The sequence below is a fragment of the Centroberyx gerrardi genome, chromosome 12, assembly GCF_048128805.1.
Source record: "Centroberyx gerrardi isolate f3 chromosome 12, fCenGer3.hap1.cur.20231027, whole genome shotgun sequence".
Classification (NCBI taxonomy): Eukaryota; Metazoa; Chordata; class Actinopteri; order Beryciformes; family Berycidae; genus Centroberyx; species Centroberyx gerrardi.
Window position 1 is genome coordinate 30,599,688 of NC_136008.1, and position 27,003 is coordinate 30,626,690.

Here is a 27,003-nt window from a genome sequence, read left to right on the forward strand (position 1 = left end):
CGAAATCTCGGCCGGATCACCGGGAACACATTGGCGCCCAGCTATCGGCACTGGCCGGAATCGTGCCCCCGGGAAACTCCGGGGGCACGCCGAAACCTCCATGCTTGTCTGTGTCTCTCTTTCCGCCGACAGAACAGAGGCCTGTCAGGTGGACTGAGCTCGCGCATATGCATCGAAATAAACGGCGATATGATATAACTGTATAGATTCTATTGTTAGGTTCAGTTAGCTTCAGTTAGCTTCAGCTTACATGCAAACAACGGTGGATACCGGTAAACTCCTGGTGCCTGTTTGTAACTGTAGTTTGTAGTAACGTACAAGTGCTCGGCCAGCGGAAGTCTCTGGAGCATGCCGTCGTCGATTACCGTAATTACCGTAATGCATTGTAGTAACAAAAAAACGTCTACCTAACGTACCCCAACAGAAGCAGATCAGAAAACAAGGAGGCTTCGTACTAAAATATGAGCAAATATACTTATCAAACAAAGGGAATTAGAAATAAAGGCCTGTCTCTAATATAAGCCTGCTTCCAATAAAGGCCTGGTACCCTCTGCAGTTGAGGTAAATAAAGGCCCGGGCCAATATTAGAGGATTTACGGTATATTTGCTTTACTGAAGCATAATATGACTAGTAAATATCAGCAGAGGTTCCCGAATGGTAGTGAGTGAAACCAAGTGAACAGCCACAGCGTACGTGCTGTGGAGATTTCTACATTCAAAAACACAGGAGCGGGCTGAGGCTGTGTGTTTTTGTTGTTTGAAGGCCCTCCTACCATGCCAAGGGCCGTTCAAAAATCTGGCAATTTGTTTTTGCCTTAAAGCAATATTCCACTTAGTTTTAACATGGGGGTTATTCAGCTCTTGACCGCCATGAAAACCAGAATATAAACTCACCAAGATCGAATGCAGCTGGACGAGTTTGTAGCGTTCAGATTTTTACTTCCCATTCATTTGAATGAAGCCACGAAAATAGCCTGAAAACTGACATTTAACACGTTGGTGAACAGATTCAACAACAGATCCCACTACTGTGATTTTCAATTAACTGTGGGTCCAACGTTTTAGAACATAATTTCGCCAAATTGCATTTTTATTGATAGAAGAGAACATCGAGGAGGGATACCATTTAGGAGAGATAGTACCTATTTGGGAGACCGGATCTACTTTTATTTTTAAATACTAATTTTAGTGTAAACCAAGAATAGAAATGCAAAATGACGACCGACCAATTACTGCTTTATTGTCTTAAAAGCGGGATATGTTGTTGAATCTGTTCACAAACTTGTTAAATGTAAGTTTTCAGGCTATGTTCGTGGCCTCATTCAAACTCGTCTAGCTGCATCTGATCTTGGTGAGTAGTTTATATTCTGGTTCATGGCGTACAGATGCCAAATAACCCCCATGTTAAAACGAAGTAGAATATTCTTTTAATTATTGGCAAAAACACACATCGGGAAAAATAATTTGAGACTTCATTACTAATCGTAGGGTGTTCTGGTAAATTCTGCATGTATATAATCCTCCAAATAGCTTGAATTTTAACAGACCGGCCCATTTATGCGCTGGGGAAGTGGTGTTACTTCACACACAAAATAGTGAGTTACCTTTGATATGTTCCAAAAATCCACAGACAACAGGATTCGTGGTAATGTCAGTATCCTAATCACGGCAAGCGTCCATTAAACAAAAAATTATGCGCTAACTCTGTAAAACATGATAGAACGTTCATCGTTGTTGATTGTGAAACTGTCCAACCTGCCCACCATGCTGATGATGGTCTTGCTCTACGGAGGGCAGAGTATTGTAATGACAACGCTGAACGATAGAGGCCTGCATTGGACCATAAATTATACATAAACCCTTTAAAAAAGTTGGGACATAACTAGTCAGGATGCAAGGATGCAGTCTCACTTCTTGGTCAAAATTAAATGTAATATTCATGTAATGTAAACTAGTACGCATCAAGCACCTCCGGGTTCTTTTGGACTGCTAACTTGAAACTAGTGTAAATCTACTCTGGAGCAAAATGACTAACAAATGTTGTGTTTAGGGGTGCAAAGAGGTTTTTGAGAGGATATTGTTTGGGTGTTGTTGCCAACACGTGTCTTCATATGGATTACAGGAACAGTGCCTTTGGACTGGTTGACTGGGGTGGTGCTCCCCATATTTAAAAAAGGGGACTGGAGGGTGTGTTACAACCATCAAGAGATCTCACTGCTCAGTTTTCCTGGGAAAGCCACTGCCAAAAGTGCCGAAAAGGAGACTCTGGCCAGTGGTTGAGCCTCAGATTCAGGACCAATGCAGATTTCATCCTGGTTGCAGAACAGAGGACCAGCTTTTTACCCTCTCACAAATAATTTAGGGGTCATGGAAGATGGCTCATGTGTTTTGTGGATATGGAAAAGGCCTATGAACGTATCCTGTGGGAGGTCCTGTGAGAGCAAGGGCGTAGAATTGGGTAGGGACGGTAGGGACGTGTCCCTACCAATATCAAGCGACTCTCAAATGTCCCTAGCAATTATTTTGATTGACAATAAACGTTGTTTTGTCCGTCAGTGTCTAGTCAATGTTAACAGATCGCGTTCTCTACTACGAGTCCCGCTGCATTGGTGTAGTGCATCGGTGTCCCGTGTCGGCATAGCAACGGACGCTGTAACAAAACTTTAGTATAATAACAGCTGTTTTAGAATGTCATTGCGTCACCCGGATAAAAATTGGCGTGACACCGCCTCCCTAACCCCCCAAAAAATCGCTGATTGGCATTGCCATTTCTTGCTAACGTATGAAATGCTGTGGGCAAGAAGAGCCAAAGCTCCGCCTACCGGCGAGCATGCGAGTGAAGACTCCATCCTATTTTATATTAGTTACAGTTGTGTTTAGCCATTAAAGTTAGTTTATTTAAGTACCGTGTCGCGTGCGTCTGTGACAAGTGACGACCGTAAGCAGCCTACATGTCACAAGTGAGACTGAACAAGCTGCTGTTGCCACACTGGACAACACTGATGTAAAACAAATACAACAGTTCATCTCTGTTAATGACAGGCGTAGGCATGTGTTTGACTCAGCTGTTTGTATCTAGGGTTTGGATATAGTTTACAATATCTTATTATTATTATTATTATTATTATTATTATTATTATTATTATTATTTTAAATGTAAATACAGATCGTTGGTTTGAATAGGCAACAGTACTACAGTACCTGCCTTAAAACAAAATGTGCTCTTCAAAGTCCCATTCAGCTGGCAAATTTGAGTAAAGGATTCATTAATGTGCTACACCCCTGTGTCTGTGTGTCTGTTAATGAGTGTATTGGCTACCATAACTATCTAGATCAGTGGTTCTCAACGTGGGGTCCGGGGACCACCAGCGGTCCTTGAGGGGGTTCCAGGGGGTCCCCAGCAAATTGATGAATTGTTAAACTTCAGCATTATTTAATTTACAAATAGTTAACACAATTACAGAATGTAGAAGAATGACTGTTTTGATCTTAGTTTCACTGTTATCTCTCTACCTACAATACAGACAGTCATGGGATTCTGGATCAAAATCATATCTAACAATAAAAGTATTCTCAGATTTGGGTCCGAGAGACAAAATCTCATCAAATGGGGGTCCATGGCTCTAATGTGGACTAAACTAGGGGTCCTCGATATGAAAAAGGTTGAGAATCACTGATCTAGATGACATGAAATGGCGGTCAGAAGTCTATCATAAATGTAAAATGCCTCAGCTTCCAGTGGGGGTTACATCCCCTCCGGACCTCCCCCATTTGTGTCCCTACCAATGTCAAAATCAAACCTACGCCCTTGTGTGAGAGGATGGGGTACAATCCATTCAATCCATGTACACTCAGAGTGAGAGCTGTGTTTGTATTCTGGATATGAAGTCAAGCTTTTTTCAAGGTGGGTGTCAAACTCTGACAAAACCTTGTCCCCTCTCCTGTTCGTGATATTCAAGGACAGGATTTCAAGGCGCAGCCAAGGTCTGGAGAGTGTAGGCCTACAGTTTGTTGATATTAGGGTGGCATCTTTGCTGTTTGTAGATCAGCTTCTAAATGCATCGAACCTCTTATTTATCAAAATCGCCATGGCAAGGAGAAGACACTTTGCTGTTGTGATGCTGGCCGGTGGCTTTTTATAAAACCACAATGTGAACGCACCGTGTTGATCAGACATTTTTCTTTACCATGGGACCTGAATGCAGCATCAGTTCTTCAACATGTAGGCGCCGAAGTGCATTGTGGGAAGGTCTGTAAAGCCACGTGGGTAGCTGCAGGGCGTGCGTACATGCTTGCGTGCAGTCAGAGAGCAGCGCGAGAAGAGGAGAGAGAAGAGCAGCGATAGCTTCCAGAAACAACAACGTAAATAGTGTTCAGCAGCTAATATGAGACCAGGTAACACATACTACCTCTGTAACTCACTTGTGATGCTATTTTAATGTGGACTGCGTATTTACTTTGTCTATCGTATATTTTTTTAAGTTCAGACGTGTTGATATTGTCTACCCGGCCTGCTCCGCCATGCTGCTAACAGCAAACGTGTTTTCAAGCTAAATTCGATTTAAAAACTGCTGTCAGGTGTCAAATCTACCTCCCCGACTGCACATGGGCGATATTTAAGATATAAAATTGAAATGTAATACTAAAGTGGAAGCAGCGTGTTAGCCAATGTGCTAGTTAGCCTTGACCTGGCTTTCCAGTTTAAGTTTAAACTAGCTCTCACTTCAGCCCACATGTCGGTAGACACGTGTTGAGCTGTCCTATTGAATGGCTAACCTATCCAGACTTGTTTCCCACCAACATTATCAGAGGTCTATGGATTAATATTTCATATGAAACAAGTATTTGTTTTAACATGTTCACGGGACAAGTCTTAATGCGTTATTAGCCTCAATAATTCTGGTTTGTGTCACGAGGCTACTATTGGAATGTTAAGGTTAGCTATTTTGCTAAGTTAGCTAGCGGTTTTCCAAGAATAAATTAATGTTACAGCTCAGTGCGGCATCAAGCACGATATGGGTTAACGTTAGCTACTGTTAACGCCTTTGGCAAAAGTAGGCTAATGCTACTTTTAGCCCCGATATGTGCTGCTTCTTTCTCAAATAAAAAGTCATGCCAAAATCCATTTAAAAATGTGGTGATTTCATGTGGCCAGGGATGGTTATCGGCTGAGCTCCAACGTAGTAGAAGTAGATCATGAATCCATGGCGTCTTCTGGTAAAATTAGCCATACAAGTGATCCCCCAATCAGCTCTATTAAAAAAATTGCCAACTTTTATGATTGGGTTGCCTGTTTTTCCAGCAATCGTCTTCCGCCAAAGCATACTGTGGAGAGCGTTAGCGAACAGTTGAAATTGAAATAAATTGTATCGATTATATTGTGTGCTTAACTTACCTGAAGACCGTCATGTTCTGCAAGGCGTATATTTTCGCAGATAAACAAGGCATCATTACGTTTTTAATGGAGTTTGGTGTGACCTTGCTCGTATGAAGAGGAAGTCATGCTAAACTCAAAGATGCTGTTAATGTGGCCTTTCTTGGCTGCAAATGTTCCATTACTCAGACTTTTTGTTAATATCAGAATTAATGTAATCAACCAAGCAGCTCCTTTTCCAATAAAACATCAACTTTTGTTTAAAACCACTATAGAATAATTACCCCAATATTCACTCTCAAATTATTTTTGATTGCACCGTATATTGGCCGTAAAAAAAAAAAGAGACCATCGTTGTGAAAATTGGTTTATTCTCTTTGTTGCTTTCTATTTGTTTATTCTATTTGTCCCGGGGTACAATTCCCTGCAAAATCTGTAGCATTGGCTTTGGGCACAAAGGAGGGGCCTCAACCAAAACAGGAAGAGGACTCACTCTACTTGTTTGTAGGTGAACAAATGCTCAGACAGGTCCAGATGCTGTCCAATTCCACAGCACCTAGCTGGGTGTGCAGCATCAGCCTTTCTTGTAGTTTAAGTTACTACAGTTCTATAATCAGGATAACCACATTAAGAAGAGTAGATCCACTCTACTATACAGCTATGCTCTGGTAGCATACATTAACCACTGCAGTTATAAAGCTTACCGAGATTTAACACTGGGTCAAACTCTGGGTTAAATTGGTCATGGAACTGTAAGTGTCCCAGTTTCTTGGGAAGGTGAGAAGAACGTCTCTGACCGAACGCTTATCTTTTTTTGTCACAATAAATGTGAAACTTGGAATCGACAAGTATGCAGAAGCTTTGAATTTATGGATAACTCCATAAACTCCAACCCAGAGTGTCCAAACTATGGAGAAGCTCTCAGCAGAAACAGTAACATGGTGCTTTGTTTAATGTACAGAGCTGAGCAGGCATAATGCAGCAGAGCAAACTGTGAAGCGCCTGCTTTGAGTCAGTGGAATGTAAACGTGTGTAGTGATACCCAGATAGGGCTGAGTGCACTGACCGAACCACGTCGGTACTACCCGTGAGTACAGAAATGTATTAAAACATTTGCTTCCAAAGTTTGGTACTTTAATAGTTAATCTTAAAGACGAGATGACATGAAAAATGCCTTTTTAACCCTTTTAGATCACATCCCCGGTCATACTGTGCACCTATTTAACAATATATGCCAAAAAAAATACCAAAAATCAATTTCATTGTATTCTTATATCAAAATTCAATCATGTTTTCTTCCTGTAAAACAAAATATGCCGTGTGCTTACGTAAGCATGCCCGTAACTAATTTCAACCAATAATATCATGACATCCACCCATCAATCAATCTTCAACTTTTAGCGCACAGAGCTAAGAGGCTAAGATTCATTAGTTAGCTAGCTAGCAACAGCATGGTACTTCGGTGTGTCTTCGGGTGTTATGACACACCCACTTTTCAACGTTCAAATCAAATTCCTCCCAACGTTATGTCCCGCCTGTCTTTCCTGTTTCACTCGGAAATACGTCACGATACAGAAGTTAGATACTCTCGAAATGCCGTTTCATCTCGACTTTAATGGTTAGTCTTTCATCCAATCACCATACCTATACTAAGACCTAAAATGATTGCTGATTAGCTCGCTAGGTAAGAACTGCATTTTAAACAAATAGAAATACTTTGTTCTTGAGAGCTTGTTCTAATATTGTGAAAACGAATAAAAGAGCACAAATTTCACACTCAATTTCACAGTTCAAATGGCATATTTTCTATGATGGTCAAAAATGTAGGCTATTGCATTACATAATGAGCTTAATCAATGTAGGCCTAGGTATTGGAGTCTTGTTTTGGTGAAGGTACCAACATTTTTCAAATGACTCCCAGTCCTATACACGGAAGACAGTATCTTATTTGGGCTCTGGACTCTCAAGTCTTTAATATGCTGAAATGGACTTTGGCTATAATTTATCTCATATGAACATTAAAGAAAAATTTTTAAATTTATTGTAAATTAGTCATTTAGACTGTCGGCTAATTGATAAAATATGCCATGAACCACTGTGTTATTGTTTGGATGAAAATGAGTTATTTCCTACCATAGATATAGTGGTGTGTATTGGGTAGATCAGTTCATTGTAGAAAATATTGGTTTGCTTTTAGTCTGTACTGGAATTGTTGAGTACGATTTCATTGAATATGTCTGGTGTCATTTGAAGGGAATGGGAGGAATCCCCATTTTAAGACAAATGAAATGCATCTTTTTTTCAATAATTAAGTGTAGGAAAACAAGAAAGCTGCCTCCCACTATTGTTAAATATTAACAAATCCAGCGCTGATTGTAGTATGTAAGGTCTAACTTCTTTCCTCTTCTTTCTGTGTTTCTGCTGCAGGGTTCAGTCCTCGTGGGGACCGAGGTGGAAGAGGAGGGTTTCGCGGGGGGAGAGGAGGATTTGGTGACCGGGGAGGATTTGGTGACCGGGGAGGAAGAGGAGGATTCAGAGGAGGAAGAGGTGAGAACAGAGGGATCAGATGACGTTATCATATCACGGCCGAACAATTTCTAGTTTTGTCACCACATTGATTCACCTCCTTTTTTTTTTTAAAGGTGCGTTTCACATGGTTTGGCTCGATCACAGGGCCATGAAACTTAACATAAGCTTTTAAATCCAGTAAAAATCAACCTTTTGTCTGTGTCTTTCAGGTGGTGGTGGAGGGTTCAGGTCCCCGGAGGGTGGATTCAGAGGGCGGGGGGGTGGAAGGGGTACCCCGAGGGGCAGAGGAGGGCGAGGGGGCAGGGGGGGCTTCGGAGCAGGGAGGAAGGTGTTGGTGGAGCCCCACAGACACGAAGGTTAGTATCATTATTAGAGCTGTTCATGTTTGTTGTTTTGTGTATTTTAAGTCTAGTTATTAGGTCTTGTGTTTTTCACCTGATTTCTTTGCACTGCATGTCCACTCTTAGATTAATCCTGAACAGGGTTAGTAGTACGATATGCATCACATCTGCTTTACTAAACGTAGTTGGACTTGCCCCTTAAGTCATTTCTTGCTGTCCTTTTTCATATTCTGCCCGTATAGTTTCACAACTTACATAATTTCAATCAGATATGAAATTAGAATAGGCTGGTTGACATTTGAAAACCATTATTTTTTAAACGGTTCTTAAATCCAGTTTCAGATAGAATTTTTAAAAAGATCTTAAATTTGGCTTTTTGAAACTGCTTGGGTTTATTATCCCCAACAATGTATCAGAAACAGAAATGTGGAACCCACAAGGCACCGACACATGTTCTGTGTGTATGTCTCCTCAGGAGTGTTCATCTGCAGAGGGAAGGAGGATGCCCTGGTGACCAAGAACATGGTGGTGGGAGAGTCTGTCTATGGAGAGAAGAGGATCAATGTGGAGGTGAGATTCTAGTTGACAACAGCATGGTGGTGGTACAGTGCTAGAGCCAGAGCATCGGAGCGGGGAGCGGGAGTGAGAAGATTTTGGGTGGAGCGGTGAGCGGATTTTTAAAAAAGCTGGAGCGGCGCCTTATCTCCCGCTCCACCCCGCTCCAATTTTGCTCCGGTACCGCTCACACCATGTCGAAGCATGGCCGAGTCCGACCCAGAAATGCATCTGCGCAGAATTAGTCTGGCGATGCCAGGCTAGTGTTTAAGCTATAATTAAAATACAACGCAGCTTTTTTCTTTTTTGGAACGGAGCGGTGAGCGATTGGAGCGGAGTGGGCTGAAATCTGTGTTGAGCGCGGAGCGGAGCGGCCGTGAGCGGAGAGAACTGACAGCTCCGTGAGCGAGGAGCGGTAGACGCCGAAATTCTCACCACTCACATGCTCTGGCTAGAGCAAAGAGCTAACACACCACTGTTAGATGTAATGCTACTGAATCCAGCACCTGGACTTAACTGCCGCATTTGCCACACATGTTTCTTCATGATTTGTTTCCCATCTTAACATATGTTGAGTTTATTAAATTGGTGTATATCGGGTGAGTTACTACATGCATTTTGTGCCATAGAAACAAAGTGTAGATTCACTGTTTGTTTTCTCTTTTGGTTGTCAGGAAGGAGAGACTAAGATTGAATACAGGGCCTGGAATCCGTTCCGTTCTAAGCTGGCGGCGGCCATCTTGGGAGGTGTAGACCAGATCCATATTAAGCCAGGGGCAAAGGTCATGTACCTGGGAGCCGCCTCTGGGACCACAGTGTCCCACGTTTCAGACATTGTTGGACCGGTCAGTACAACAGTCATTTCCATTAAGTTATGCCTACAACCAGCCGATAAGACACATTTTGAACTGATGTTTGTTGGAGCTGACTAATTAAAGTGAAAAGATAAAATCTGAAATGTAACCCTGTGTCTTTCACATGTGGACAGGATGGGCTGGTCTATGCTGTGGAGTTTTCCCACCGGTCAGGCCGTGACCTTCTCAACGTGGCAAAGAAACGAACCAACATCATTCCCATCATCGAAGATGCCCGTCACCCACACAAATACCGCATGCTGGTCGGTAGGTAGCAACTAACCACATCAGGAAAAACTGCATGGTGGTCGGCAGATGACAAGTAGTGCTGTCACTAGCTATCACTGGATTCTCAACATGAGACCATGGTATCACAAAATTACATTGAAACCATAAAATAATGTGAAAGAATGCTTTAACATTGGTAAAATTCAATAATTATACAAGTTATCTTTTAAGTTTCCCCTGCTCTAGCATGGTCATTTTAAATCTGGTAAATCACAAGCTTCTGGTTAATTGTAAGATTAAAAAATCTAATGTGAACCACTTCAGGGGAAGTCAAGTATATTTGGCTTTCCTTAAAATTTTCCCATTGTCTATGTCCAAGACAATTTAATGTCATACATGGTTACCGGTTTTAAATACACTTTTCTGAGAATGAAAACAATTCATATTGACATTAAATAAATAAAGATTGGTTATCACCAGTTCATTGGATTATATTTAGTCTTTGACTTGCTGAAGCCTGCAGTCTCCCTGTAGGTGGAAACCACTGTCATGCAGATTGATGATGCCAAGCTAGCTCATACTGTGCTAAATTATTAGCATGCAACAGAGCAACCTAAAAGAAAGCTAAACACACAGATGAAAATGCTACTGATTAATGCTAAATTTACCAAAGAGTTTAAAGGAAACTGGTGATGTGCTTTGCATTTCTTGGCCCATTTCATTTTGTTTGTATTTTTCTTATTCCCTTTTGGAAATATCTTGGCGTGAAGTCTACATTTGGCCAGTTATCCACCATTGCTACAATGGAGTTTGATAGTGGAAAATCGGGTTTTGGTGTCAGTCCCTTAGAATCAAAGAGCAAGGGCTTCTTTCTTGAGCTACACCGACATTTAACAATCATACAGGGAGAAATCCATCGTCGAAGAGGCAGAGAGACCAGTTTCTCCAGTAGCCTCAATAGACCAGAATGCAGTGCAGCCACAAGACATGTTGTGTTTAGAGTATGGAGTGTGACTGCAATAGACACCCCAATGTTCACCAACTAGTTGTCTCACTAGCTATATTCATATGTCAATACACAGGTGGTCCAATACAGTGGTGTGTGTTCAGACAGTAATGGACTGTGTCTCTCTAGGAATGGTGGATGTCATCTTTGCTGATGTTGCCCAGCCTGACCAGACAAGGATTGTTGCTTTAAATGCTCACAACTTCCTGAAGAATGGAGGGCACTTCGTCATCTCAATCAAGGTACAGTGATGACCACCACACCAGGAAGTTATCCTCCACCCTTAGACACCTTATGAAGTAAAAATGTATTCTTTTTCTTGTTGTTAAACTTGGAACATAACCAGGTCCAAACAGATGATACAAGCCAAGTCATAAAAGTTATGTCTGCTAGAAATGTAATCCAAACAGCTGAGACAAAGATGACATGGGATTTTACAAAGGTGGTCTGTGTTGACATGTCTTCATGAATAAAAGTTATGACATTGGAATCGAGGCCTGACCCATATCGGATGTAGGTAGCAATTGTGGAGGAAAATGATCAATTTGCCAATATGTTTTCTTCAGTGAGTCTGAAGATGGACGGCTACTGTGTTCTATTCATTTAAAACAAACCACTGTTTCTCAGGAGCAGCTTGTGTCTGCCACCAGGTGGCCAAAGTCAGTATTGAACTGGTGTAAGCCTAAATTCAGTTTTACATTTTTTTTTACACCCGCCCAACCCTACATTTGACCACTAAAACTGATTACTTTAACATAAAACCGTCATAGCTTTTTCAAGACGCACGTCAACTTCATACCTACATAAACTTGATTTTGTATGAATTGCTTTTTCTCAGGGGTCTAGTGTGAAGATAACCATAAGTGGCTGTGGCAGAATAACAATTGTCTCCTTTTTAGAACTGGAATATATGGCAATATCTCCGTATCTGTAAACGGTCATTTTCTGCTTATTAATACTGGTTTAACCGTACTTCAGTCCTAGTAGAAAGTAGATCATACATCTTCAAGGTTAAAGATAAAATCTGGAATTTATTCGAGCATCTACATTTTGGGTATAATCGATGAGATGGAAAAATTTCAGCCAGAAGTACCATACTGCCATTATAGATTAGGCCTTAAACTAAAGGCGCAAAACATCTAACCGTAATGTAACAGCTAACTGAGGGTTAGTTTAATCACTAATTTCTCATTATTTACAATTGTGGTTGCCTAACCTCCATACTTTAAAATGTCTATCATATGCTTGAAGACCATTTTGAGTGACAGGTCACTACCAATAATCATTTTGCAATGGCATGGCTCTATCGTGTACCATTTAATGAAATTTGACTGAACAGATAGATACACATTATTGACATTTGTGGCACCGCCTATTGGTCAAAATTCAAATACTTTGCTTGCCATTTTGCTGTCCTTGTACTCAACATATGTACCAAGTTTTATGAAGGATGGACACACAGCAATTTTGCAACTTCATTGACAAACATCAGCCAAACCATGTAAGATATCAAAACACTGAATGCCGTGTTGTTTCTGGAAAGTTTGGTCAAAAGTAAAAATTGACACCAAACTCGGTACACATATCCATTCAATCTGACTTGCATTGTGGGAGTTATGGCCTGCTATGTATGAGTGTATTTAATTGATTATGCCACCATCTGGCTTATCAGGGTCATCTTTATTGAGTAACAAGTCACCACCAATCATTTTGCCAAATGGCATGTCTCTATCATGTACCATGTCACCGGAAAATGGCACAGAAATGAGCGCTTGGCACCAAAGATGGGAGACAAAACTAAACAAAAAGAATCTCACAGATTGTCACTTTAAATCTACTTCAAGTCATTATTCAGTCAATTGCATTAGGCCCAACTACCTAGCTTTGACCCTGTTGAAGTTAACGGTTAAACCACCTAATGTTGTTGTCTGTCTTAGTTGCATCTAGGTGTGTGTGTGTGTGTGTGTGTGTGTATATATATATAGATTTGTCTTGTTTTTTATATATTAAATCTGCTATAGGTTTATCCTCTTTTTCTCTCTGTATTGTGCAAGTCACCTAATACCAATGTAGGCTGCCTTGAATTGGGACAGGAGAAACTGATTTTGGCTTGCACATTATTGGCCACAGAAGGTGAAAATGTCACTGTCTGTGATAATGTATTGGTTGTCCCTTTTCACAACTAGTTAAAATAAACCTCCATGGTGCAGCTAAACAAAGACAAAGCTTTAGAGTCTAACTAGTTTCAACTTAACGTTTAGTGTGCCATGTCTTATGGTCTGTCTTTCTCTCTAGGCCAACTGTATAGACTCCACGGCGGCTCCAGAAGCGGTGTTCGCCTCCGAAGTGAAGAAGATGAGTTCTGAAAACATGAAGCCACAGGAGCAGCTCACACTGGAGCCCTATGAGAGAGACCACGCTGTAGTGGTGGGCATCTACAGGTAGATTAACACAAAACCGCTCCACACGTGTCCCCCTGATGGTACTGTGAGCTATAGACTCTGCTTTGATTTGGATATTTTTAGTGGTATTGGATGAACAATTCATAGCTTCAGCTCCTTTTGTACACACCCCTCACAAATGCATTCTTATAAATTAAGCGGTGTTTTATGTTGCTGTAAAGTTGTTTGCAGACTGTGTGATTGGAGAAAAGTAAAACCTTGATTATCAGCCTGTCAGTACAAAGCCTGACTGTACAAATCGAAGCTGTTCCACTGTCATATTGTGCGACTGCTGGAACGATGAGGCTGCATCACCGACCGAGCTCCGATGCCCTGTGTCTGACTGACGCTGAAAAAAAGCGACCAGTAGAATTTAATCAGCGGATACAATACCGTTGGGATACCTTCGTCACACTATCTTTTTTTCCCAGACGTGAAAAATTTGTCTGGGAGGGCATTGAGATGGACAAAATGGCACAGCCCGCAAACACTTTAAGGAGGAAGCGGAATACATACTGTAGTTGGAGTGAATGAAAACAGCTTTTAATGGTCGTGGTCCTGCTCCAGAGCTCCAGGACTGGGATCTAGAAGTTGGACCGTCGTCTCGGCATAGGCGATGTGTTGACACTTTCTCTCTCTCTTCCCCTCAGACCTCCTCCCAAACAGAAGAAATGAGGCCTGGAAGAAAGCTCAGGACAACTGACGACCACCACCATACTCGACCACCATACCCCCTTCTCGCTACTGCCAGTGTTACCTATTGCTCCGCTCTCCACCTCCACCAACCTGTCTGTAGACTGTTGCAGGATGGGGAAACCAACATCAGCCAAATGTGGGTAAAATTTGGCTGGGGTTTGTCTGTTTGTTTTTTTTGAGACCCTGTGACAGTTAACCAATTGACCAACCAACTGCTTGGAGGGTCTTTTCTATTGCTAGGGACGTAATACACGACTTTGAAGACTGTGAGGGTTCACATCGAGTCGGACCATCACCATTTTTTCAAATATGTTTGATTTGGAGAAGTTATTCCCAAATCCACCTGGTCGTCAAGTGTCTTCCTCTACAACTCTACATCAATAAGATTTTAAAAAAGTGTGAGATGTCCAGTGTTTAGTCGTGTAGTGTGTCCCCATCTTAAGGTAACAAAAGTGGCCAGTTTTAGAATTCATTAGCCACCGTGTCCTGTGGGCAAGTTACTCTGCTACCCTGAGGAGTATTTCAAGAAGCAGGATACACCATTTATTCAGAAAGCTTTATCTGGTGAAAGAATTTGGCGTAGTCCTGGATTTTGATTCAGCTTTGATATTGGCCTTCGTGGGTTTCTTGTAAATATACCGATTGATTTTCTCATTGAGCAACACTTAAAGTTAGCCTATTTTTTTCATAGTTTAGTGGGACAACAGTGTAATTATGCTTCTTGAAATACTCACCTGGGCTGTTGTGAGGTGGTTGTCATTCTGACTGGAGCTGCTACTCTGTGGTCATGATGCAGAAAGGGACTTCGCTGAATGTCATTTATTGGGTGCAGCACCCCTTTAATTTCACGAGATCCCATTTCCTCCCTCCCCTATTTCCGTTGTCCTAATTACAGCCTTCATCTTGGTGCTGGTCTGAGAATAGTTTCTATCAGAATTCATAGTGAATTCCATATTCATAGTAATATCTCCTGAGTTGTTATCCATCCAGACCTGATATGGCAGCAGTTTTTTTTTATTTTTTATTTTTAATCTAAAATCATTAACCCCCCCCCGGTACCTATGCTTGTTAAAACATACTATTGCTAGTATGTTGTATATACTTGTACAAGTTCATGCTGAGACTAGAAGTAGGCACAAGACCTGGTTTGTAGTTTAAGAACCCCTGATGCTGATCCTAGTCCACTATCTGGTTTGGTGGGCAAGTGGTAAACTCTGAACCCTGTATGAGTGTGTACAGACTACTATAGATGGTGACTTTTTCACTCTGTGACATTGTAATTTGATTTCATACCGCAACTATTTGTGTTGTCATTAAGTCTAAAGCAAAATGGTTTTAGATAATTTAAAACAAGTTATCTTTAAAAGAAGTTATGTATGCTTTGACTTAACTGAAGGTTTTTTTTTCTTTCTTTTTTTTAAAATAAAGTGTTTTAAACTGCTTTCTGTGTTGTTTTTTTGTTGATAGGCCATTGCAGCTATCAACAAAGCTGCAATGGCCTATCATGGCTACCAAAGAAATCAAAGGGGAAACCCACCCTCAAATAGTTTACTAAAACATGTCTTTTTTGACCAGCCCTCACAAAATGTACAACTCAGGATGAGAATTAAGTTTCTCAAAGAGCTGATGGTCCTCCCATTAGATTTTCCAGAAATTAAGAAATTTCCTCCTGCTGTTCATTCACTGGCTGGCCCAGAGGGGGCGCTGCATCACTAGTGCAGGACCAGCACCTTTACTGAAGGCAGGTTCATTTGAGACCATGACCAGCTCTCCCAGGCAGGCATCTGGAGAACCAAGACTAGCTTAAGATGTCATCAAAAGCCATTTAGTGGAGCTGCTCCTCTAGTAGTATATGGGGAAAAAGATGTCAGACAAACAAAATGTTGTCTCGTAAGCAAAATGAAAAAAATTAGTTAAATATAGCCACATACTGAGGAAAGCAGACAGGTTTCTGTCAGATTACAGAGACCGGTTAACAGAAGCAATGCAGTGTCAGCATGCTTCAATGTAGCATCTCCGTTCCTGTTTTGGGAGAGACTCGTACACAGATGTCCAATAAAGCCCCGAGGATCATGACATGTAAAATGTACTTTGGGTTGTTTTTTCGATAGGTCAAATCCAACTGAGCTGTATCTGAACCGCATGCTTTCTTTAAATGACTGTCCTAGTTACAGTAAGTTATTCGTTTGAGGTGCTGCGGTGGGGTTTGTTTGGGCCGCCATTTTGTGGGGAAATATCTCTGGAGCGCGCGCGCGGGGCCGTGCTTGCCTGTTGTCGGGAGCGCGCTCTCCGTGCAGCCCCTCTCCTTCCTCTGACCGAGATTAACGGCACAGAGGGGCTGACCAACACAGCGCTAGCTTTAGCGGTGCCTCTGAAAAATACATTTTGTTTTCCATAGCGTCTGTTTATATTGCCCAACGGCCCCTCGGCTAGCCGTTGACCGCCCAGCAGCCTGCAGTGGGCGGACTGTTTTCCTACAAATGACAATGGCAGCGGTTTATTAGTCAGCTAGCGTGCTAGCTAGCAGCTAGCTAATGTTAGCTTCTCGCCCTTAAAAATCCTACAACAAAACTGACGAGCTAGCTAACCCAGCTGGCCCCAGCTGTAGCCGTAAGGTTCGCTCTTGGTCAAGACTGGTCAAGAAAGCTTGATTTAGAAAATCACCGAATAGAAGGAAAAGAAGACGGAGTTTCAGGGTGCCCATGGTTCAGGTGGCGGGCTGCCATCCTGCCCTAAGCCGCGGCTAGGGCGCACTGCGCCGGGGATCAGCCCCCGTCCACAACCCGCTGTCTGAGCTTCGGAGAATAACCTACTTTTACTGGAAAACCAACCCGATTGGGATTTTATCACAGTTAAAACGACTCTACAACTCGGTGTTGGGATTTCTGCTTCAGAAGAGGGACGACTGACCCGGGGAGGGGGGCTCGGTTCGTGTGGAAGGAGGGAGAGAGAGGGTTTCCGAACATGGCTGCTTCGGGGAACTTGGTTCAACACGCCGCCTGAGGTAAGAACCAGCCGGTCGGGTTTTGGCTGCTTTATTCCGGTATGAATATGGGGCTGATGGCGCCTTGCTGTTCGTTGCTAATATGTATGTGAGAGGTTTCGTGATGAATCGGTGGCCACGGTGCTAGCTAGCCTATCCCTCCCCTTCACTTCCTTCTCCTCCGCCCCTGTCACTGCCTTAGAACCCGGCCACTCATCCCCATTCCTCAGCCACTGCTGGTCAGTTAGCCATGGGGCAGGAGCCAGATCCGGAGGAAATAAATGGGTTAGTGCTGATCGATGGATAGATGATGTTGAACACATTCGGACGGTCTGTCGTGGCGCTAGTGGCTGAGACGGCATTATAATGATGGAGTATACTGCCCCGTTTTAGCATCCCACAATGTCCTACCAGTCTATCCTCCCTACCTGTCCTCCCATCTTACAGTGTGACCGAGTCGTTTGTAATAGTTAGCCATATAGCGTGCTAATTAAGTATTGGGGTGGTCATAAGTCATGATTGAGGCGATCAGTGTGGGTAGCTAGGCAGGTTTCAGCAGCAGCATCACGACCTGCCTTAACACGACACCAAACAGAATGGGAGAGGATGCAGGCGGACCAAGACTGATGGAGGGATAGATGAATGGATAGATGGCTGGATGATGGAGATTGGTAGCTAGCCTCTGTTAAGTGTACTGCATCCTTATGTGGCGGGTGTATGGCATTGGCTTTAGGTATCATAGCGGCCACGTCCCCTCCCTGTCTCCCTCTGTAGATCCGCAGCATTTCATCTGCTATGGCAGCTAACGCTAGCTTAGCTACCGCATCAGCCCCAGCCCCAACCCTGCCCTGGAGGAGGGAGAGACAGGCACTCAGCTACCTGGGGATGGCTGCTACCAGGCAAGGAACAGGACTATGAAGGACCCATTACTGCTACACAGCTGGAGGCATGATGGTTTTACAGCCCCCCTCTCTCTGTCTCTCTCTCTGTCTCTGTCTCTCTCTCCCTCTGTCGGTCTGAATTTGTTGCCCACATTTCTCTAGTTTGAATAAGGTTCATCAGAAGGTTGTGTGTGTCCACTCCTCATCCTCCTCAGTGCAGTTGGTCTCTGCTGCGTCTGGTAATAAAGACTTAAGTGATCTTCAAAATGGACCCTCTCCTCACCTCCTTTCTCCCCACCCAGTTCTCCTTCACTCTCTCTTCCCTTCCTCTCATTCTTTGTCCTCTCATCTTCAGTCTTGGTAATATTGCACCAGTAGCATCCAGGTTGTCAAGCCATTTGCCCACTTGATGACATTGGAGGCCAAAGGCCATAATGCAAGATTGGAGATGGACAAACAGGATAGATTTTCCTCGGTTGAAGCTTCTATTCAAAGTCCCTTACAGCCCAGTGAGGATATACTTATTGTGTGGTTCCAGTGGAAATGGACCCCTAACCTAATTCCATTGAGCTACACAGGACTTCAGCATTATTTATTCATTTATTTAACCTATATTTAACCAGGCAGACTAGAATGACAATGTGGCAAAAAAAAATGTAAAAGGCCTTTTGAAGCTAAAGGGATAGGGAGAGTAGAGAATAACATAAAGCAATTACAATATCCTGTTGAGCATTTAATTACATTGACATGTAATAATTCTTTGGGTTTAAGATGGAGTGTCATATCTGTAATAAGAAAGTTTTCTCAAAATCCCTCCTCACTTATGATTAAAATTACACTAGGGAATGTCTTGGGTTTGTTTGCATTCACATTTTCACCTAAATAGATGGCATGTTTATTGTTGCCTAATTTACAAGTTGAGTCAGTTTTTTTTACCTCCATAAAACCTTTGCAAAGTCGATTTTTACAATGGTCTTTGCATTTTTTTACATCCAGCTTAACACAACACATCACATTGTTTTTCTGAGATATAATGTCCCCCCGTCTCACTCTAGGTTGTTGTATTTTGAGGTAGAATTAAGTTTGCTTTCCCCTTATTTATATTACTCCCCTTGGGGAAATTCAAGATATTGCAATCAGTAAAAAGTATGATGGTGTGTCAATACACTTTTTCATTGGTAAAAGTTGTGTTCTACATCACACTGGTGCTTTTGGCATGCTTGTGCTGAAAATAAAATGTGATAGACAACTTTTAATGGCCATTTATCTGCTCTGCTCACTAGCGCCAACTTAAACTAGTGGCCAAACATGTCACTGTGCAGCTGTAAGAAGGACTGAGGGATGGGCATTTGATGGAGCCAAGGAGGGAAGTGTATATAAGGGAGGGATGGTTAATTGAAGTAATGGAGTGATAGACGGAGGGAAGGAATGATGGAGAGATGTTGATGTAGATGGGAGGGGTGTTGTAGGCAGGTACCTAGGGAAGAATGGGTGAGGTGCTGCTGTGTATCAGCTGGTTTAGTGCAGTTGTGTGCATATGACTGTCAGCTCCACATCAGCATCTCTGATTAGATATACTACACATGTGAATATGCTGCTGTTAACTTGCACAGACACTGCTGCCTGGCTGGCTGATAATCACTTCACCAATTGAATGACTGGCAGACACTCACTGGACTGCCACCTGACTGACTGGTTAGTTAACAGGCCATCTGGCTGGCTGGCTGGCTGGCTTGCTAGTTTGCTGGGTGAACCCAAGTAGAATTTAATCTGCACACACAGCGTTAAACTAGCGAGTGTGTAGCAGGTGTCCTGTACCAAGTGAGGGGCCCAAGCCTAACGCACAACCCACCGACACATACTGTAGTGTAGTGCATGTGATTAAATGGTTCAAGTCGAAACCACATTTGGTATATTGGTGTTAATGTTGCATCGCTCTAAATTCAAAATCACAAGTCTTCACCAAAGGAAAACTCCCCCTCATACCTTCTTCCACTGTTATATATCATCAGTCTGTGATGATGATGGTAGGTAGATGATAGATGGAGGGAAGGAATGATGGAGATATGGGAGGGGTGTGGGCCAACATGTCTTGTGGCTGCATTGCATTCTGGTCCACTGAGGCTACTGTCGGTGGAGAAATTGGTATCTCTGCCGTTTTTTAATTTTTTTATGTTTTAAATGGCTGAAAAAAATTCTACCATCAAACTCCATTGTAGTTGTGCTGGAAATATCTCAATATGACGTCACATCATCTACATTTGGCCAGTTATCCATGGGATTAAGAAAAATACACCAAACCACAAAATGGACCCATAAATGCAAGGTACATTGCTGTTTTATAACGTTAAAGTGTTTATGGATGGATTTTAACCGTTTAACTCAGTAACCATGATAATCTGTTTTTTTTAGAGTTTAAGAGAACTATTAGCATCATAGATCAGATTGGGTGTCTAGGAGAAGAATACTGGATGCTGACTTCAGTTATCTAGTGTCAGCAGTTGCTATGTAGTCCACAACTGGTGGCTTTGTGGTTAGAAAGACAGTCCTGTAAGCCGAAGGTCCCAGGTTTGATCCTGACTGACCCCAAGTGTCTGTCCTGCCAAAGTGTCTTTAGACAAAACAATAAACAGCTTCTAGTTTTGTTGATGTACCCTCCTAAGTCCCTGCAGTGTAAGGTAGAAAGAATAAGACACAGTGGACTAGCAGGTTAGTAGTAGTCAGTGCAAGGTAGGTTGTCTACAAAATAAAGTTTATGCTGCGAGAAAAATCCTTTTTAAAATTTGCCTGGTCTGTGAGGAGTGTTTCAACCTTGTGGTCTACAGTGCATGGGACCAGAATCCTGATAGGATAACGGGAGTTGACAGAGAATGGTGCTTTTCACAACACTGTCCTCTCCCTTTTTTCCTGCTCCTACAAGACTGTTGCCTCCTTGTTTTTTGCTCCCAGGTAGGAACTAGGAACTGTCTGTAGTGTTTCTGGGGAGAAGCTGTTAATTGTGACACCTGCTGTAATGCAGGCTGCACTGATATGCACCACCCAATACTCTGCACTGTGTGTGTGTGTGTTTTGTCAGGATAATGTAGGAACGCCAGTAATCAAAGGGGCGTGGCTCGGAGTAACTCTGCCCTGATGGGCTTAGCTACATCCCGCCCACTCAAACTCCACAGGTTTTGACTGAGTGGATTAACCAGCTGTCAGTCAAATTCATTAGCTATCTGTCTGGCTGTCTGACTGTTCAGCACCAGAGCCTGTATGTAGAAAGCCATTTGCTCTTAACTGCAAGAAAATTCTGAAAGTGATGCAAATTGAACCCTAGTTTTAGAAGTGACACTAAGAGCTCTGCTTAGGTGTTTAGTGCTTGAATAGTGTGAACTCTGAAATGGTTTCAGAGTTGTAGAGGAGTTGGCAGCAGGTTGCTGTTACCAGACAAACCAGGACTTTCCCTGCACTTTTCAAGGCAGGAAACAGTGCCGTTTTACCTGATGCTGACGCCACTTTGTTACTGATTTTGTCAGAAATGCCAGAACATCATGCAAGTACATTGTCAATTTGACTTTTACTGCAGATAGTAAGGCTTTTAGAAGCGCTGTCTCTGGTGATAGTATAATGCAACAGTACTGGCCCATTGCAGTGATCAATAAGCAGAGCCAGACCTCAGGTTATCATGGCCCAGCCAACACCTAACTTAATCAGATCATTTTATTTCCCAGCTAATTTATCAATGGATTTACTGATTGATCTATCTTTGCCAGACAATAATAAGATGTGTTTATGAATTGAAACTGTGCAATGCTGTTGCTTTCTATCACTTTTTACATCCCAAGACAAGCAAAATGAATAACTCATTGAGTTGTAGCATCAGCTCTCAATTTCTTTTAAACCATTCCTCCCTTTTACCATAGACATTTCTGACCCCCATTTTTCACCAATGAACAATGGAAGATCTGAAGCCATTTTCAAGTTTTTATTTTCAAAAATGTCACTGGACCCACTTAGTACTAATGACCCCCCCCCCCCCCAAATGGATGTGTATATGAAAGCTCTGCCACATTACATTCACATATACTCACTTTGACAGAAAATGTCCTGGAAACTGATTTCCTTAAAAAAAAAGAGTGTGGTAAGCCTGAATGTTTTAAGATAACTGGGAAGCTAGGAGTAGAATGAGGAGAGGACATTGTCGTCATCAGAGCCTTGCCAATCCTCTATTCCAGCCTGTGATGACATCACTGTCCTCTTCCAACCTCCAGTGTTTCTGCTGTAAAGTTGGTTGTCATTTGATGTATGTGCCTGCTTTGGTCCAGGTTATGCTCCAGCTCAGGTTGCAGTAACAAAAATGTTACTCTGCGTTAGGGGTGTAACAGTTCAGAAAACTCACGGTTCGTTCATATCACGGTTTTGGGGTCACGGTTTCGGTTCGGTTCGGTGTATATATATCTGGTTCACTGGGGAGGGGAAATGCAATTGCAAATTCCAATTTACACAATGTATTTATTTAAATAATCTCTCTAAAGTCCAGTATAACAAAATCAACAGACTTTCTTTCAAAAGTAAATACTCCTCTTTGTTATTCTAAAATAAAATATCCCTGCATTGTAGATTACGTAGGCCAACATCAACAGTGCAACATAAAATGCAACCTTCAGTGGCTTTACTCCAGGGCATCAACATAAAATGCAACTTAAATCATGTGTTGAAATTTTCCACTAATGAATAGGGCTACAAATCTTTCTATAAACAGCCCAAGTAGTGATGCGCGAGTCAACCCGAAACCTGCAGGTCCTGCAGGTTTATCCTCGGGTGGGGCGTGTTAGGGTCAGTTGAAGATAATATTGAGAAAGAACGCGCGGGTTCAGATAGGCTATGTTGATGTGTCGGATCGGGTGGTCGCGGGTTGAAAAAAACCTGACCCGCTGAAGAGCAAGTTGTTTTGGTCCTACCTGCTCTCCTCCTCCTCTCCTGTTGCTGCCAGTGTGATTGCAGAGTGACGTTGGGCTCCTCTGCGGCGCACCACCACAATATCGGCACGGAAGCCAAAAATCAGGCCAATGTATAGAAATTGATCCATATCGATCTCGAATGCGCCAATGTGCCAATATGTCTGTCATTTGGCGATTCGCAGAGCAGCAACGCCTGAAAATGAAACTTAAAATTCCACAAATTGCTCCATACTCGCTCGTGATGTCATCGTAGATTGACATGTAATTCTAATAGCTGATAGGACAGATACTCTCCAGGAAGATTGGACCCACGTGGGGAGTGGGGGGACACAGAACAGAATGAGGTAAGGGACTGCTGATGAAAACTAGCCTTTTGGCTAACTCGGGTACATTTACATTTGTTTGAATGTTGATTAATGTACATTGTCCCTTTTCAAATAAAATAAATTGAAACCGCGGCAGGCATACGCGACCTGAACCGTGGCTGCCGAACCTAACGGTTCAGATTTTTTTCGGAAAACCGTTTCACCCCCATCTGTGGATAATGTATAATAATGACATTAATTCGGAACATGGGGAGTGCACTTCTGTGTGTTTCAGAGGGAAAATTGACTAAGTTATTTTAATTCAGCATTTCCTGCAGTTAGCAGTGCAGGTAGTGTTGTTAAAGGAATGCAGAGGAAACCCAGTTGTAACCAGATTGTGCTCTACAACTGACTGGCCTCTTGGTCAGCTGGATGTAATAACAGACTGGGACTACGGGGGCAGCAGATGAGGTTCCAACACCTATCTTCAAACACCATCATTTTCCTCCTCATCCTAACCTAGGGTTTGGCGCAGTTTTTTCATACTGTTAAACCTCCTAATTTATCAGGGTGTACAGGATTACTGGTTAATTAAAACATAATGTTGCAGGAGGGAGCCGTCTTTGCTACACCGAAATGCTGAATTTATGTGGTCACAGCGGCTAGACCTGTGCCATCTCCTGTTGACAGAAATAGTTATTATTCTGTGTATCTGGAGGCTTAATTACATTCACAAAGGTAAGCACTAAATTATGGAAGCATAATCCAGACAATATTAAAATGAAAATGAAAATAATTTCATTTTCAGTGATGTGTGCAAAAATCATGACAATTTGAATTATGTCATGATTTTTGCACACATCTCTGGAAAAGTGGGAAAATAATTCTGCTCACTGCAAATAAAAGGCTAGGATAAAAAAAGTTTTGTGCCCAACTTGAAGGTGTAAATGAAAAAGGAACTATATGTAGAAAGGAACTAAGGAGCAAATGTTTCAGCTACATTTCATCAGTGCACTGAAAATGAATTATTTTAATTTTAATATTGTCTGGATTATGCTTCCATACAAAATAAGCATATTGCAGAGATAATCTCATGGCAAATATGTTACAATGGCTAAATTCAAGAAGCTTGATGACACTCCGAATGGCTTCCACTTGACTGGATAAATGAACGTTGTGTTACGTTGTGTTTCCATCTTTGGCCATGCCGTTTTCCATGGAAATCTTGCACACCGCTTCATCTAAATTTGCTGGCTCTTCTTTTTCTTTAGACCAATATCCGAAATGCTGCCAAATTGCAGCAGTTGAAGTTTTATTCGTGACTAGGTTGCTCGCACTTAAGTCTCGTTTTGTTTTTTCTTCTTCTGTAACCTCAGGTGAAGAGATCACACGCAACACCCCAAAACGTTACACAAGGTGAAACATTGCAAGTCTTCCTCCGACCACACGGGCAGCGCTGTTATATACTGTGAATGGACAAACGGCTTTTAATTTGGCAGTTTATTGGATAGATATGGAGCAGATATATTATGACGATGTTGAAATGAAACCAACCAACCCTATCCCGACCCTCCTCTTCCTTTTAATCATGCTGCTCTTGGTCATCATCATCATCATTGATCTTTCTCTTCTTCTTCAGCTTGTGTCACAGCAGTAGCCCGATGGTTAGAAAAGACAGTTTTTGACTGGAAGGTTGCAGGTTCGAATTCTGTGTGGAAAAATATGGGCTCTCCCCGCCATTATCAATGACCCCCAACTGCTCCAATTCACCAGTCGTTTTTCCTATTTTACCAGCCGAATACATCTTTAGAAAGTTGGTAATTGTATTGAAAATGGAGAAAGTAGTGGAAGCAAAGTTGGTAGTAGTTGGGACAGTGTTGGCAGGCAAAACTACAAATAGGCCTATTAACCGAAACATCTTGAATCTACCGGACGTATAAATAGCCTAGTTTTGAAACAATATCACATAATAATCATCCACATAAAGTTTTGTCCCATCCACATAAAGTCTGTGGGATCCCCACAAGGGATGGGCATTTTAAGTAATTTCAATATTCGAGTACGCGCATTAAATTATTATAGAGTACTCGAGTACTCGCAAAAAAAAAACTAACGTAAGAATATGGTCCGAAATTAACACCCAAGCGAAAATGCGGGTAGGGGTCCGTGTCCGACTGGAAACACACAAGCGGAACCAAAGTTTGGCTAACGCTAAACAGTTAATTTCGTAGGCTATAGGCCTGTAAGAATATCTATTACTATCTAATGCTTTCACATTTATGTAAATTGGCCAACAACAGAAAACAAGTGCAATTTGAAATTAATTTATTGAACAACCAGGCTACCATGTCGGCACTTTGCAGATCAGCCCTCAATTTCACCGCGCTTTCCTCATACATCTTCTCCACTCTCATAGCTGTTGTTCGCCGCGATGGTAGCTTGTACTCCGGCTCAACAAACGCCATCAGCTCGCGGAAGCCTTCTCCTTCCACAAAGCTTAACGGGAGCATATCTCCAGTCACCATTTTCATGATGAGCTGGCTAATCTTCTCTGCCCTGGTGGCATCACAACGGCGTGTGCTAACACTGCTAGCAAATGAGGTGATGCGAGACTGCCTGTTATCTGTCTCCGCTGTTTTCTCCTTGTACTTAATGCGCAAATGGTTAATCATCGAACTAGTTGTTCTATGATACGCAAGTTTAACGTTACATAGCTTGCACTGCACATTAATTTAGTCCATTTTGTCGAAATACTTCAAAACATCACTCTTATGCCTGGTCGCCATTCTGCCTGTAACGTTAGATCCTGTAACAATGCGTGCGCAGATCTGTCATTTTTGCTAGCAGTCCCGTCCAAAAAATGTAAACTTTTAATATAGAACAGGGTCAATTTACGTTTATATTTATTATATACATATATGTTTTTTTTACAAAGCAAAAAAAAAATGTGAGTACTCTATACGTTGAACCGTTGAACGAATACTGACGTCCAAATCGAGTACTCGAATACTCATGACCATCCCTAATCCCCACCCGCAGTATAAAGAAGATCATACCGGGTAAAAGGTGGATAAAGAACGCTTGTGGCAATTGATCATGATTAATTCTATCCCGGTCCTGCTACAGCATTTTTAGCTGGGTCAGATGTGTAAAGACAGCTTTAGAGGTCTGTTGTCTTGTACCACGTGTCAGTATATACTGTACTACTATGTTGGTCTGTTAGAGGTCTGATGTCCTGTACCATGTGTCATTATGTAGCCTACTATTATGTTAGTCTCAGGGTTCTACAGTGCAAGCAAAATGCTCCTACTTTTTTAAAAATGCGAATGAGAGGTTAAATTTAATTGACTTCATTGTTGCAGTGCAGTATTATAACACATCAAAGAGTAGAGATGCAGGCTAAATTATAAGAACAAGGACATAGCCTATGAGTTGAATAACTGTCAGATGGGCAGTTATACTTAGTCCTTTATGACATTCTTGACAACTTGTTTCAGCACTTGAGATAACATTAACAACCAAAGGGAAATTGTTTTCTTTATGGAATAAAACATTCTAATTTCTCTGATTGGCAGTCTTGAACACCTCTTATGGTTATGGTGATGATGGTGGTGGTGGGTGGGGCTGCTATGCTGCTAGCATAGCAGCATCCAGAATCCCAAATTCACTTTGTTTCAGCTGCTAAAAAAAATCTTACCAGCAAAACACCACTGCTGTAAACACGTTTACTACTACTGGAAATCACGCTGTTGATCACATTGATGTCATCAGACGTATACGAGTTATCCATGAGGTAATGGAGAAAACCTCGCTTTTTTTATCAAAAACAAAACATGATCAAGCTTTACTTATAGAGGAAATACTACC

General features: G+C 42.0%; 2 protein-coding genes across 2 annotated transcripts in view; both read left to right on the forward strand.

Annotated features, from left to right (window-relative positions):
• The first annotated feature begins 4,295 nt into the window (after positions 1 to 4,295).
• Positions 4,296 to 15,465, forward strand: fbl (fibrillarin). The gene is made up of 9 exons (XM_078287341.1): positions 4,296 to 4,395; positions 7,802 to 7,921; positions 8,113 to 8,259; positions 8,720 to 8,814; positions 9,474 to 9,644; positions 9,788 to 9,920; positions 11,017 to 11,129; positions 13,183 to 13,328; positions 13,979 to 15,465. Exons 1-9 carry the CDS (start codon positions 4,386 to 4,388, stop codon positions 14,001 to 14,003), a joined length of 960 nt encoding a protein of 319 aa, XP_078143467.1. The 5' UTR covers positions 4,296 to 4,385; the 3' UTR covers positions 14,004 to 15,465.
• An 880-nt stretch (positions 15,466 to 16,345) lies between these two features.
• dyrk1b (dual-specificity tyrosine-(Y)-phosphorylation regulated kinase 1B) overlaps positions 16,346 to 27,003 on the forward strand; it is a 69,647-nt gene continuing 58,989 nt past the window's right edge. The window contains exon 1 of the mRNA XM_071897922.2: positions 16,346 to 17,028. The gene's annotated coding sequence lies outside the window, so the exon portion shown is untranslated. The remainder of the gene's footprint in view (positions 17,029 to 27,003) is intronic.